General features: G+C 43.5%; 1 protein-coding gene across 1 annotated transcript in view; it reads right to left on the reverse strand.

Moving 5' to 3' along the window:
- The window catches only part of UHRF1BP1L (UHRF1 binding protein 1 like), an 80481-nt gene that overhangs the window by 32304 nt on the left and 32218 nt on the right, over nt 1-15959 (reverse strand). Inside the window, 4 exon segments of the mRNA XM_019545123.1 lie at nt 4042-4125; nt 8390-8570; nt 14347-14517; nt 15161-15301. Coding sequence (XP_019400668.1) covers nt 4042-4125; nt 8390-8570; nt 14347-14517; nt 15161-15301 — 577 coding nt within the window.

Raw genomic sequence — 15959 nt, forward strand, 5'->3', positions numbered from 1 at the left:
TATGGGTCCAAGGACAGAGCCTTGGGGGACCCCACTGGTCACAGGACACCATGATGAGTGACTTCCATTTATTACTACCCTCTGGGTCTGACCACGGAGCCAATTTTCCAGCCAGTGGATCGTGCTGGACTCAAGGCCACAACTGGCTAGTTTCACCAAGAGGTGATCATGGGATACCAGAACAAAGGCTTTTTTGAAGTCAAGATATATGACATCAATCTCTTCTGCCTTGTCCACGTGACAGGTCACCTGGTCGTAGAAGGAAATGAGATTGGTCAAGCAAGACCTACCCGCAACAAACCCGTGTTGGCTCTCTCTCAGGATGTTAGTGTCAGCCAGACCATTAAGAATGGCCTCTTTAATAAGCTTTTTAAAGATCTTCCCTGGGATAGAAGTCAGGCTGATGGGCCTATAATTAGCCAGATCCACTTTCCTCCCTTTCTTGAAGATTGGCACCACATTGGCCTTCTTCCAGTCTCCAGGCACTATACCAGAGCGCCAGGAGTTTTCAAAGATCCAAAAATAGAGTGGGACTAGGGATCTTACCCAGGTACAGCAGATACTGGAAATGACCCTAACCGTTTGATATAGCTTGTTGCAGGATTGTCAGATCTTGAAAGCCAATATCAGAGTCAACCATTAGATTTTGGGTAAGTACTTCCTGTACCAAGTCAACTTCTATATACACAAGATGAATATTCTTCTTAGTTAGACTAAATCAGGACACTGCAGGATATAGCAAGCATTTTCTATACAGCCAGCCTTTCCTATACCCTTAACTATAAGGAGCAGGAGGACACTCAGGCAAAAGCAAAGCTCCAACACTTACTCAAAAAAACCCCGATCTAGCATGTATAGGGTGCACACATATGTACAAAAGTATAATCTGTGTGGATGTTCAAAGACCAAGAAAATTTCTTTCTTTGGTAAGAAATTCTACTACCATACTTACTCAAATGCAAAACAAGGTTCCCCTGCCTGAGCATGGGGAAAAAAGTCCCCTCATTTTAGTCGCATACAATGTAATCTCATTAAATATATCATCTATCATTAAACTGCAGCAATGGAAGCCACCTATGAAGTCAATTAAATGCAGCCAGCACTGTGCAGCATAACTATAAAACACACGGCTCACATCGGGCAAACATGCTGATAGGAACCTTTTCTCTGTTTTTGTATGTAACCCTTAAAAAAACGGGCTGAGATTATTATTTTTTTTTTTAAAGGAAAATTTGTTCCAGGTCAAATTAGCCAAAACAGTTCCAAATCTTTTGAATCATTCAAGAACCATATGTGGCCCTACTACTGGCAAGTATCCTCCACCTCAGACTTTTCAGCCTGGGGCTTCAGATATTTCCAAATCTTTTGGCAGGCATCCTATGTGCAGACCCAAGCCCAGAGGCTTAATGTACAGATGCTTCCGAGTTTCTTTTGCCTTCAGCCATACAGCTGCAGGAGCAAGCTAGGGAGGAATCTCCCATTTCCATAAAGTCAGTGTGTAGCTGAGAAACTCCCACTGGAAACTGGCCAAAGCTAACTATGAGGCTCTCACAGGGAGCCCTGTCCACAAGCAAAATAAGGGTGCACCATCCACTACACAAAAAATGGGCTTTTTTTTTTTTTTTAGCGCGAAATTTTTTGAGTTCCAAGTCAGATCCGCCAAATCAATTCCAAATCTGTGAGTCATTCAAGAACCATATCCGGCCCTACTACCAACAAACATCCTCCACCTCCATCTGGGGCTTCAGATGTTTCTGAAACCTTTGGCAGGAATCCTATTTGCAGGCCCAAGCACGGAGGCTTGAGGTTCAGATGCCCCCGAATTTCACTTGCCCTCGGCCTTACAGCCACAGGAGCAAGCTACGGAGGAGTCTCCCATTTCCCTAAAGTGGTCGTAAGTCCAAGATCTTTCCACGGGAAATGAACATGGGCGGGTAACTATACATTACCTCAGGAAGTACTACCCCCCGCACTGTTATCCCATCCCTGCGGAAAAACCACCATGGTACCACGGTAGTTTGGGGTTTTTTTTAATTATTAAATTTTCTATATTCCAACCCAAATTAGCCAAAACAAATTCCAAATCCAAGAGTCAGTCCAGAACCATAAGTGGCCCTATTACCAGCAAACATCCTCCACCCCCATCTGTGGCTTCAGACATTTCCAAAACCGTTGGTGGGAATCCTGTTTGCAGGCCCAAGCCCAGAGGCTTGGGTGTCAGATGCCACAGAGTTTTACTTGCCTCTGGGGCCTTACAGCTGAGGGTAAACCAGGGAGGACTCTCCCATTTCCATAAAGTGGGCTTAAAGCCAAGACCTTCCCACTCCAGCAACTAAGTGTGAGGTTTACTATTCATTATCTCAGCGGTTTATTATTCATTACCTTGGCAGGTATTATCTATCCCCCCGTGTCAGGAAAGCCGTCTTCCCCCGTGCGGCTAAGACCACCTCAGTGTTTCCCTTGCCAGGTGAACATAGACTGTGCTTGGTCTGACAGACACTGATGTAAGGCTACATATATACAGCCTGTCTGAATAAGATATATGGCAGTGCCCATTAAGTGCAGTCCCCCTTCCCACCTTTCTTTTGCAATTATGGTGAACTACGACATTGCATACAGTTCACTCAGAATCCCTCTGCTGACCCTTCTCTTACCCTGGCACATATGATTATCATGGCCCCACCCCTCCATGAAGTGAAACCAGACCAGGTTGTCCTGTGCCTCATCTGCATATACATTTTTGGAGCATCCCAGGACTTGCAACTAGAACACCTGGTTCCAGTCACAAGTGTGCACGTGGATCCTTTGGGGTGAGGGAGTATCTGGAGTATACACACATACTGAGCAGTGCTGAGCTATGGGGTCACCATGGCTTTAAAGGTTGTTAATCCTACTGCACCCCAGTTCAATGAACTATGTGATAATTTACAGTCTTTGGTTTTAAGCCAATATTATGCATAGTTTGTACTATATATAAATAGGTGTCAAAGTACTGCTCACATGTGTGTTTATAGAGCACCTGTGCTAAAACTTGCAGCAATTTCACAAAAAGATAGCATGCACTGATTCTGGATAAAGTAAATGCATGGGTGTTATATGCAAATTGCTACAGCCAGGTTTAATTTCAAGGTGATTGTTTTTAAATTTGCTCCTGACTTCCATGTGCTCAGGGAGAGCAGGATCTGATAGTAAGGATAAAGGGAAGGAGCTGCCAAGGGACAAAGTTGTGAGGGAAAAGCAGAATGCAAAGGGGCTATCTGACCCCCCCCAGATTTAATTTACCTGCTGTAGCAGTGAAAGGGGGACATATTCAACGCAAACCTCCAATAAATAGATTCTCTTCTATATCTGGAAAATGAAACAAATTCATACTTTTTCCATATATAGAATCTAATTACTGGGGGCGTTGTTTATGATCAGGGTCATCTTTTGTTGAAGTTAACACAGTATACCATGTTGCATCTAATTTGAAACTTGAGCTGTAATATTTTGCCAAATTTTAGCAACTGTTATCAAAAACAAAGATTATTTGGGTGGGAGGGAGTGTCTTCCTGAAAGATATAACTAGAAGCAATCTGCAAGAAAGCATGGAATTTACTAACAGTGATGTACATTTAATTCCCTCCTTAATATGAAGGAATATTAAAACACTATCATATTAGCACCCCATTTGATTAAGATGTGAAATCAAAAAACATTTGCAACTTTCTAGACTAGCAGATGGCAATTTGAGGTAGGGTAAAGTAAGTTAATAAAGTAAAATCCTGCGTGATAAATGGATTACAGTATTTCATAACAATTACTGACATGTCAAAATCTGTTTAAACTTTTTTTTTTGCAGACTTAGCAGGACGTAATTCAGTTAAGCTTTAAAATAGCTAGTTTAGAGAAAGTAAATTGAATTCTAAGTGTTTCATCTTCAGTCAAAAACATTTATTTGTGGACACTGTAGTTAAATATTGGTATATACAAATATTATGGCCCAAGCCTTTTTTATCTAAAATTAAATTGTATTAATATATTTATAAATACAACTCATACCTGCTTTATGAAAAGGATAGTAGTCCACAGTTAACTGACTAAAGGAAAGCTGCATCGCACCTCCTGTAATACGCCTGTTTGAGTCTGTAAAAGGAGGCAATATTTAGCAATTGAAAAACCACTGCCACAGATTAAATGACTCAAGTTAATTAATTTCATGAATTCTTAAGAGATTCCCAGCATCTCTCCTCATAATCTTGCAATCATCTGCTGAAGAGCTCTTCAAATTCTGAAAAACAGTAGTGGTCTCTGCAGATCAGCCTGACAACTGCAGACCTACACTGCAATACCACTGGGATGTACAAACTGCATGCTAGGGATGCACCGATAAAGATATTTTAGGCCAATACCAAAGGTCAGCTGTTAACCAGCCATATTTGCCAATACCAATCTAATAGCTGATATGCAGCCCGGGAGCTTGGAGAGCAGTGTCCAGCCAATAAATGTGTGGCAGAGAGGGGATGCTGGGGGGGTGGGGGACAGTGGGGACAAATCAAGGTCCCCACTGTGAGTAGGAAAGAGTGGGGCTGCGGTAGGATGCAGGATGGAGCCATGAGTAGCTTGTCTGGGGGGCATGGGCGAGCAGAGAGCGGGGTGGCTCCCACCACTGGCTGTGCCCCCAGAGGAGGCATTGGTGGCATGTGCTCTTTAAATCTGTGCACAGGTAGAGGGCAGGCTGCCCACTGTAGGCTCAGGACTGGGGACTGAGTCGGCCTCTTTACGATGGGAAGAGGCCCACCCTAACTGCAGCCCTGGCCCAGCCCCCCTACCAGGAAGAGGCACTGAGCCCCCAGCAGGGAACCCGCTCTCACCCCATGCACAAATCCTGGGGGCACATGCCCCCCATGCCTCCCGTGGCGATGTGCACAGCAGTGAGGAGCTGCACCCCCTATCCACCCCCATGCCCCCTGGATGAGACACCCACAGCTCCACCCTGCAGGTCTGCCCCATCCCAGCTGGGCAGCGCCTGACCCTACTCCAGCCCCACTCCCTCCCTCACCACAGGGGCCTCTAACTCTGCCCCCTGCAACATAGCCTTACTGGCCAGACACTACTCTCCAAGCTGCCAGGCTGCATTGCTGGCTGCCTGCACACATGTAGCATTTCAGCACGCATGTAGCATTTCATAGACATTAGGGCTGGAAAGGACCTCAGAAGATCATCAAGTCCAGTGACATTATCATCTACATTGGCCAAAAAAAGCTGCTTGCTGATAGTGTCAATTTTTCTTTTAATCAGTGCTGATACGATATAGACTGATATATCAGTGCACCTCTACTGAATGCTAATATTTATTGCAACTGAAAAGCTAAGTACTCGCATTAGCCTACATCAACCTCCACCTTTAGATGGACAAACAACATCCTGGGCTATGCACATGGATTTTAGATGCTTCTCCATCCCAGGAAGGCACAGAACTCCATGCAAAATTGAACCCCCCCCCCCCATCTCCCCCCAAAAACCCTATACAACTAGGAGCAGTAGAAAAGGGCTCTCCCACCTTTTAGCCAAATAGCCTAGTGCTTAAGGAACTTGCCCATGGACTGGAAGGCCCAAGAACAGGGCCCCTATCACCCAGAAGGGCTTTAACTCTATATCTCCTACTTCCCAGCAAAGAGTTCCAGACACTAAGCCACAGACTAGATCAGGGGTCAACAACATTTTTGGGCAGTGCCAAAGACATGCAACCTTCACTTGTAAGATGTTGGCGTGCCAAGGGAGGACAACAAGGGAGCTGCCAGGGGCCTAGTCCTTGTTGTGGCAGTGCAACACTGGCCCCTTCCTCACCGTCTGCCTGGAGGCATGAGTGCACCCACTACCATCAACAAGCTGGGCCAGGGCTCTGCAGACCCTGATGCAGCCACCTGTAGCCTCTTGGCTGCCTGCAACAGCCAGCCCAAGTTCTGGGCAGCCTACCACCAAGCCTAGGCTCCTTGCAGTAGATGGCAGGGAGGCTGCAAGCAGCTGCACCAGGGTCTGTGGAGCCCTGGCCCAGCTTGTTACTGGAGGCAGGTACAGTGCACACATGCCTCAAGGCACATGGTGGGGAATAGGCCAGGGTTATGCTGCCACAACAAGGATTAGTTCCCTTACGGCTCCCATGCCATCTGCTCTGAGGTGCATGCACCAAGCAAAATGCCTTCACATCCCATGTTCTGGCAAGTGTGCCAGGAGTTGCCTATGCCTGGACTAGATATTGCCAAAAGCGCTTTCCATTATTCCGCTTTCCACAGCTATTGTAGATTAGCTGACTTACTGAGCAGCACACCAGAGAAAAATGTGTACGGCCAGAAAAAGCAGACCAAAAGGGGTGACAGCTCAGTTTGATGGGCATTACTTTACAGTGGAAAGGGATCTGGGTTCTACCCAAGTATTGTCTGTCTATTTTATCCACTATTAGCAAAATGCAGGGATGCTGGTGTGGGCCAAAACCTAGACGGTGTCCCTGCCAAAGCTGTGCATATAGCTCACTGAGCTGTATCCTTCTTGATTCCACGTACCTCCCCTTGGCTTTCCAATGAGACAGTTTCAACAGGAGTGTGAAGAGTGCTCTTGGCAATGGCTAGTCCATGCTTAGTAATTAGGATACTTTGTTGGGAAATGTAAGGTTCAAAGCCCTTCTGAGTGAGGGGAGGATGAGGCCCTAGAAACTGATCTCTCATTCCCTGGTCCCAAACATTAGACTAATCAATTAGAAGGTGGAAAAGACCCTCCTCCTCTCTCCCTCCCATTGCAAATTGTGTTTTGCTCAGTGACTAACAAGAGTTAAACAGAGTTTATGGATCCTGATAGAGAAGCAGGGTCTCTACTGAGCCTGTGCATCAAAAGCAGCAATCTTCCAAGGACAGGTTGAGTTGCACAGGAGGATCAGGATATTAAATCTGCATAAGTATCCCAAAATGCTACTTAGGGGTGTGCAGACATGTACTAACTTTCTAACAGTTAAGGCAACTTAATTTTTTTAAACTGTCAGAACATACATACCCATGTGGAGCAGAGTCAACATAAATGCAGCACAAGTTAATACACCTCTGAAGTGTATCATCAAGTCACATTAGTTAAGTTGATATGGTTCACAAAATGTCTGCCACCATGTCAATGAGCTATATGTGCATACACTCTGATGTGGCTTAACTTAAGTCACCTCAGTACATGTGTACGTACCCTACATGGCTAAAGTTAGTCATATCAATAATACTTACTTGCCTAAAGTTCTGAAATTTTTAACATAATTATTCATATCCAAGATACTCCTACACTACCATCATTTACCTGAAGTGGAACTATTATGTTATTTGGAAGGTATGCCTGAGTCATTCAAAATTAATAGGCCAAGTTGTCAGCATAATGCAAGCAAAAAATGCTTCCTTACTTCATTTACCAGACACTACTTCAGCCAAGGAAACTTTTCCAAAACACCTCTGTTCTGACTTTCTTCACTGCACTGAATCACCACAGTCAACAATATTGGATCAAAATAAATAAACAAACAAGATGCCACTAAGAACCTTATAAAAATGAATACTGGCCTGAATGACTGAGATGAGATGGGATAGCCAATATACTTAGATGGTAAATGTGTTGCTACATCTCCCCTACTTAGGGAAAAACTGACTTTATACTTACTGGACACTGAGAATAATAAAAGAAATTAAAGAAGCCTGCTATACACACCAGGAATAGCCAAATTACCCTTCAAATATACACAGATATGTCATTCTATTCTGGTCAACTTAGGTGGTATGAAAATAATTATTTGTCATTATTTCCAATTAAGGCAGGCACTTCAGCTGCCTCTGTTTAAAACGTAGGAAAATTAGAAAAATCACTCTTCCTCAGAAACCTTCTTCAGGCTGCAGATTTTGTACTACTTCCTGAAATCTTTAGGTCAATGATGAAAACAGAACTACACTTTTTTCTATCTTTCTAAATTATTCACATTCTATACAGAATGCTATAAAAATGCATAGAACTGAAGAACCCCAAGCCAAAAAAACAGTGTAATGTTGCCACTACATATATAACAACCCAATTAGCTCCTCAATAAAGGAAAATGCTGGTGGGGGGAAGGAAGAAAAGCAGTTCAGAGAACACTGAAAGAAAAGTATTGCAATTACTACTTGCAGTTTTTACTTACATAATGAATGCTACATATAACTTACTCTAAAGCAAATAAAAGCCAAGTTATTAAACTTCAATTGTTGTTAGCTAACTCAGGATAAATCCAAAGATACAGGGACATAATGCACTTGTGAGAAACACAGACAACACCAATACTAATGAGTATTATTAAAACCTTTTCTAGAATAATTTTTGGGAGACAGAAATATGATTTCAGTGTTGTTACCTCTTTCTTTAGATTGAATATCATCACATATATGCAAGTCCAAATGGGAAATTACTAAATGATGCGAAGTTTCCTTAACATCAAAATCATTGAACAATTTTACAATTGCATCATTTTGATCAGGTGTTGCTGATGTCTGGTGTGCTTTCACTTGCTGAGAGCTGGGTGCAGGGGCAGAACTCTGAAAAAAGATTTAGATACATAATGTCAATTGACATTTATCCTTAGCACTACTTTAGTTTCAAGCATGAACTACAAACATTTAGGACTGAAGCATACAAACAATTGACATACAAACAAGTGACATTTTTAAAAAGCACTGAACAACAGTTTAGGCAAATTACTACGCATTTGTCTCTGAAAATCTTTCCTCTACTTCCCTAAAACAGGACTCCTATGCAAGAAGAAAGCTGCCAAATGTATTATATAAATATACACGTATTCTCCTTGCATAATTAATAAGGTAAATAAGTCAGTGATATATTGCTGCAGCAAAGGATTAGAATCTCTGTTACAATGCATTGGCTGTGTTGCAGTAGCAGCAACATAAGTACAGTCAATACCCATTTGTTGCAACACCTAATAAGAGCAACAGCTCCTTTCCAGCAACACTTCCCCTTGGAACATTTTTCCCTACCATGCAATTCAGGCACTCCCTATAAATAGCAACAGATATTTAGAAACAACAAAGCACCAAGGAACTAACATATTGTTACTAAGCAGCATTGGCTAAACCAAGCTTTTCATGGTTTTTTTCTTACCATGACCATCTTTTATCAGCATTACCTGTGTTTAGCAGCCTAATCAGCTTAGGGCCTATAGACTTAGGGTGCCTATACATAAGCAGCAAGGCTGTTCTGACATGCTGTAATTACAGCACGTCAGAGCAGACTCGACTAACTGAGTCTGCTGGAGCATGGTAATTATTGCACTCCAGCAGCCTTCAGCATCTCATGTATCAGTGTCCCCGTGGCAGGGGCACTTTAACTAAAGCTCATTCAAGAAGCTTTAGTTAAAGCACCTCTGCCGCCATGTTGAAGTGCAGGGACACTTATACACAAGATGCTCTGGGCACTTCAAATGAAAGTAGTTCTTGGAGCTGCTCTAATTAAAGTGCCCCCCCGCCCCCCAAAGCTCCTGAAGCACATGTATAACGACCCTTAGAGTATCATTTTTTAATCCGCCTTCTACCTACCAAATTGTTCTCTATTTTGTCAGGGATCCTGACTCAGCAAGCTAGGCTTCTGCTATATAATACTGGGAAATGAGGGATAATTTATACAGCTTGTGAAGGGAATGTGCCCTAACTGCAACTAATAGAGGTCTATGCCAGCATACAGATACATTGGCTATTATTTTTCAAGGAATAGCTCTGCTACTGCAATTTCAAGCTACATTAGGGGTGCTGGAGAAGCATAAAATCATAGAAATTAAGGGCTGGAAGGGACCTCAAAAGGTCACCAAGTTCAAACCCCCTGCTTTGGGCAGGAATACTGCTGAGATCAAATGATTCCCACCAAGGTGCATGTCCAGTCTCCTCTCAAAGACTTCCAAAGTTGGGGACTGCACCACTTCATTGGGAAATCTATTCCAGATTCTGGTCACCCTTACTATAAAGAAGTTATTTCTTACATCCAAACTAAAACTATCCTCTAACAGGGGTTGGCAACCCCCGGCACATGTGCCGAGCATGGTACGCAAGGCCATTTTGCTTGGCACGCCACTGCCAGCCTCCCTGCCCCAGCCCCAATGGATACAGTGCCGGCACCTGCTGCCTTCCCAGAGCCCAGGGCCGGGGTGAGAAGGCAGCCACTGGCCCAGGTTCTGGGTAGCAGACAGCTTTCATGCTCCTCCCTGCTGTGACCTACCATGCCGGATTCCACACGTTGCTCTGCAGAGGCAGCAGGAGAGGGCAGCACAGTGGGGAGCACGAGCCCACAGTATGCACCTGCCCCCCCACAAATCTGGGGGGGCAAAGGGGTCCCCCCCACCCCATGGGCATGCATGCTGCCACCGGAAGTCAGCCCCACCCCCTGCCTGAGCCCACAGCAAGCAACAGCAGTGGGGGGGCTGGCTCCTAGTCCTGCTGCAGCAGCCACAGCCTTCTGTTGGGGCAAGGAGCTGCAGACTTGGGTCCCTGGCCCCATGGCCCTGGCAGCTGGGGGACCCCTCTGACAGGGCTGGGGGCAGGGCTAGGGGGCTGTTGTGGGGGAAAAACATATACACAAGATCAAAGGTAGTATCAGAAGTTTTATTTATTTTTCTAGCATGCCAGCACTCTGGCACCTTCCAAGTTAGTCATAGTGGCTTTTTCAGCACTCTGGCCAAAAAACATTGCCTACCCCTGCTCTAACAGTTTATGGCCATTACTCCTTCTCCTCCCCTGGGTCACCCTAGAGAACAGTTTTTCTCCCAGCTCCCAATATTCACCCCTCACACACTTACAAGCAGCCACCAAGTCCCCCCCCTCAGTCTTCTCTTCCTCAGGCAGCACAGTCCCATATCCCTCAGTTTTTCCCCATAAGGTTTGTCCTCCAGGCCCTTAATCATTCTTGTGACCCTTCTCTGGACCCTTTTAAGATTCTCCATGTCTTTTTTGAAGTGCGGCACCCAAAATTGGACACAGTACCCCAGCTGGAGTCTCACCAATGCCGAGTAGAGAAGAAGTATCACTTCCTTAGCCCTTTTTGTGACACATTGGCTAATGCATCCCAGTATACTATTAGCTCTGTTGACTACAGCATCGCACTGGCTACTCATGTTCAGCCCGTGATCAACCATAACCCTGAGATCCCTTCCAGCCATCATGCTGGCCAGGACATCACCTCCTAACCTATGTTCATGTTGCCGGTAACTTCTCCCCAGACAAAGCACTCTGCATTTATCCTCATTGAATTGCATCCAGTTCCTCTCCGCTCAGCTTTCCAGCTAGAACCAAATTCAACAAAGCCTTCCCCCTGGTCAGCCCATTCACCTCCTGTACTAAATAAAGGTCTTCCATACAGGTCAAAAACCTACACGACTGGTCAGATTTGGCCAAGTGCTCCTCCCAGCAGATGTCAGGGTAACTGAAGTCATCCATGACAACCATGTCTCTTGAACATTCAGCCTCTATCAGTTCTGTGGAAAATTCCAGATGCAGGTCCTCCTCCTGGTATGGCGGTTTGTTGTAGACACCTACCACCAAGTCCCCTTCTCCTCAACCCCCACCATATCTTGACACATAGGGTCTCAAGTCACCCTTCTCTTGAACCAACTTGGGCCTCTGAGGAGGCATACCGCTCCTTTACATAGAGTGCTACACCTCCTCCTTTCTCTACCCGATCCCTTCTGTGCAGCCTGTAGCCCTCTATACATACAGCCCAGCCCAGCCCAGCCCAGCCCAGCCCAGCCCAGCCATGCGTGGTGTCCCACCAGGTCTCCATTGTTCCAATGAGATCATATTCCCTATTTGCTAACAGGAGTGCCAGTTCCTCCTGCTTATTTCCCATATCCCTAGTGCTTGTGTCTAAACACTTGTCCCCCACTGGTAACCCCCAGTTCCCTACTGCCTTGACGTTGTTCCAGCCCCTCAACACCTCCCTAACTGCCCTCTCTACATCCTTCCTGCTTGGCTGTTCCCTGGCTTGCATTCTTATCTGCATACCCCTCCCCCACTGCAACTTGTTTAAAGCTCTCTCCAGCAAGTCAGCCATCCTGGAAGAAAACAGTTTCTTGCCCCCTGAAGAAGCATCTCTGCTTCTTCATAGATGAGGGAAGGAGGAGAAAAGCCCTCAAAGCCCAATCAGTCTGGTTTGTTATGTGTTGGAATAAAATGGAGGATTTGTGCATAATCTAATACTGTGCATGTGCTTTCAGTATCACTTTCATAGCAACAAGCTTATGTCAAGATAGATTTAGGTTTTCACTGCAAGTTCCAATAGAAAAGGTCAGGTTATAAAAGGAAAAAAACTCTTATTAAAGCCTGACATTTCAGTATATTTGAATTCAACTAAACCAGTTCTTTTAAATATTGTATAAGAACCCTTGCCCCCATCACCACCACCAGCCACAGAAAGTTTGCATTAGGGCATGGACAAATATAAACTAGACTGTTCAAAGGAAGCACACATCAACTAATCCACTCTTCACTCACTAAGTCACTCTTTCATTTGCCTATTTGTAACCCACATTCAATACAGGTAACTGCAGAAATTCACCCCTGAATGTAACAGGGACGGGGATAGATCTGGGTGTGCAGTAGTGCAGCTGCATACCTTTAAGTCTTGCTCCATCCAAACTTTAAAGCCAAATGACTGATAGCAGCAGCAGCAGCAGCAGCAGCAGCATTTCTCAGACAGCAAGGAGAAAGTCACTTGGCATGATGGCTCATTATAATCTACCTGAATCCTGCTAATCTTTCGTCACTCGACAGGTGTCAACGACCCCCTTTCCTTTTTAATTGCCTTGAGGTCCTACTATTTAAACTAACCTTTTCTCAGCAATGTTACTCTTTGTTAACCATTCCTGGTAATGCCTCTCTCCTTTTTCACAGCTCTACAGACTTTTTTTTTTTAGGTCTAAATAAAAACCTTAAACTGAGGTGTGGTAATAGTAACTCAGGTGTAGAAATGACTGACAGTAAAGTATTAGAGGTGCTGTCAAGACACTCAAGAAGCCTAGAATTTATTTTACAAATCTGAATAATAGATGTACATTTAACTATAATGACTGCAGGGCTAATGAAACAATATCTCTTTTCACTATATTCACCTAGTTTGTTCTGTCTGTTAAACTTTTAAGTAACAAATTAGTACACATTTCAATACATCTACATTTGTTTTTGCTTTGACCTTAAACTGAATAATACAGCACTGGACCCCCTAGCATATTAGGAGAGCTTCTAGTTTCTACATAACTGGAGAAAAATGTGAGCTGTTTTATGTGATGATGCATCATACCATCTGCACCCCACCATTTTCAAAATCCTGTATCTGCCCATGGACAGGGAATAAAACACTACAGTTTAGTAGTGAAAAGATGAAACAGCTGCATACATTCTACTATACCATACTGAGTCCCTATTAGGGCTGTACAAAGATTCAGGCACTGACTTGATTCAGTGGCGATTTAGCCCAATTTGGCGGCCGAACCTCCGAATTCCAATCGAATCAGGACACTCCAAACTGATTCGGGAGAGATTCAATGATTCAGACACAGACACAGCCTTAAATGTCTTTTCTACACACCTCAAAGTACCAGGCAGCTTGTGAATGCTGAGATGCTAGGGCAGAGGGTGTGTCCCATGGGAGTGCAGGGGGGTCCCCAGGGTGCTCAGCGGCAGACCCGGAAGTGGACCAGAAGCACTTCCAGTCCACTTCTGGGTCAGCCACAGAGCACATAGGGGATCCCACCCACCCCCAGCAACTAGGTCTGGGGAGCACCCAAGGTCCCCCCATGGCCAATCACCGAGCTGGGAGGGCGTGTGAGGTGGGAGTTCCCCCCACATGCTTGGCATTGAACCCAGAAGTGGACCAAAAGTATTTCTGGTCCACTTCCAGGTCCACCACCAAGCACACTCTCACCATCTCAGCATTCATGAGCTGTACCTGGTACCTCGAGGTATGTAGAAAAAGCATTTAAAGCTGTGTCTATGGACGAATCGCTGATTCTCTGAATCGGCATCCAATCTTCAGATTTGGCTGAACTGAACTGGGACAGTGATCTGAATCAATAAATCAAATCGCTGTCCCCCATATTGGGCTGAATCCGAATCCAAATTGAATACAGCCCACTTCGCATACACCTAGTCCCCATCTGGTTTAAAGCTATGTAACATTTTGGTTTGTCCAAATCTGCTAACTCTTGAGGGGGAATAACTAGGTGTTCTCCAAAAGAAGCCAGGCCAACTAACTGCATCTTACATGGTTTTGAGTATCTGTACTTAGTATAAGGCCCTATGGTCTCAATTAGCTTACCTGTGTGGGTTCAGAAGCCAAGCTTTTTCTTTGTTCAGTGGATTTCTCTATTGCTTCACTAAGAGATTTGGCATACTGTACCATTGCTTTCAACTGTGAATCAGTCAAAACCCAAAGCAAATCATCCAGTATCAGAACCAGTTTTGTTGCCACTACATTGCAATCCTTCAACTGTTGAATAAATTTAAAACATATGAAAAAAAAAAAAAACAGAAATATTACACTCAGTTTAAGAAATAAATATTTAAAAGAAATAAGAGCAAAGGTAAAGAATATGATACCAAAGGAACATGATCATTTTCCATGCAGAAGTACATTATTACTTCTTTTAAAAATCAGATACTTCTTTAATTAGAAAGAACTATATCATTCCATTGCATAGCTACATTTGTTGCATATTAACCATACAAAAATGCTGAAGAGGTACATTTTTGTAACTGCCAACCAGTAAATGCAACCTAAACCCTGAGAAGTAGTGATCGTTTCTCATTATACGTAGTCAGAAATACAGGCTCTCTGAACCAAATTAAATCATTAACAAAAATCTTTACAACTTGCAGTCTTTAAAATTTTACTCGCACTATTTTTTCTCCATTACACAGGTCTAACTAATTAGAGCTTTGTAAGCTAGTTTCTTGATGAAGATACAAGATGAAATCTCAAATTCAGTGAGTGACATTTTTTACTCTGCTTCATGTATACCTCTATAGAGTGCTTTTTAAAAATAAATTTCATCCACACAAAAACAAATGAAAGAGGTTTATAAAATAATTATAAATTAAAAGGATTATAGGCTCAAACTTTTCAAATTTACCCTTCTTTTAAGTGTGACTCTGATTTTTGACTGATTGGTAATCAATCGAACAGGAGCACACATGTTTTCATGCTGAGAACTCTGGATTGCATCTGCTTCTATTCTGATCATCTGCCAATTGATTTCTTTAAAAGTCAGTACCTTTAAAAAAAAGAGCACCCCATTAATGGAATATTCCATTTCAACTGTTGGTAAAACTTTACATAGAATATGCAAAAGCAATACATCTTAAGTAAAAGGGTTAGGACTTGAAGCTTTTAAAAGGCCACAATTCATTTCATACTGGTTTCTTCCACAAAGCTGGCTCACAGAACTTCTGACACTGGATAGTCTTAAAATGGTAATTTGGGAAAGATGTGATGGCAAAGGGTTTTTTTCCCTTTAACTAAAGTGAGCTATTGCACACATTTTCTATCCCACAGGTATAAACTCTTTCAATCTAGGAGACTGCTCAGGGGAAACCAAGCAAGAGCCATATGTGAGCAAAAAAAGTAAGTGGATTGGAAGGGTTATTTATATATGAGGGAATAAACTCTGAAGAAATTACAAGTTTTTGCAACCCACCCTCATCCCGATTTAGCTTGATATTAAAAATCAAAGGAAACCAGGAAGAAACCAGGAAAACATGTATAAAAAGGAAAAAAAAAAAAAAAAAAAAAAAAAAAGACAAGAGGTAGGGAGAGGGAGAGAAAATAGGAAATCAGTTTATCTGCTCCTTTGCCATTACTCATGAAGCAATTACAATCCAAGGGCATTTTTACACATGCGTGAATCGCAGTACCGGGTGCTTTGGAAAGCT

The sequence above is a fragment of the Crocodylus porosus genome, unplaced genomic scaffold (assembly GCF_001723895.1).
Source record: "Crocodylus porosus isolate Cpor-Errol unplaced genomic scaffold, CroPor_comp1, whole genome shotgun sequence".
NCBI lineage: Eukaryota > Metazoa > Chordata > Crocodylia > Crocodylidae > Crocodylus > Crocodylus porosus.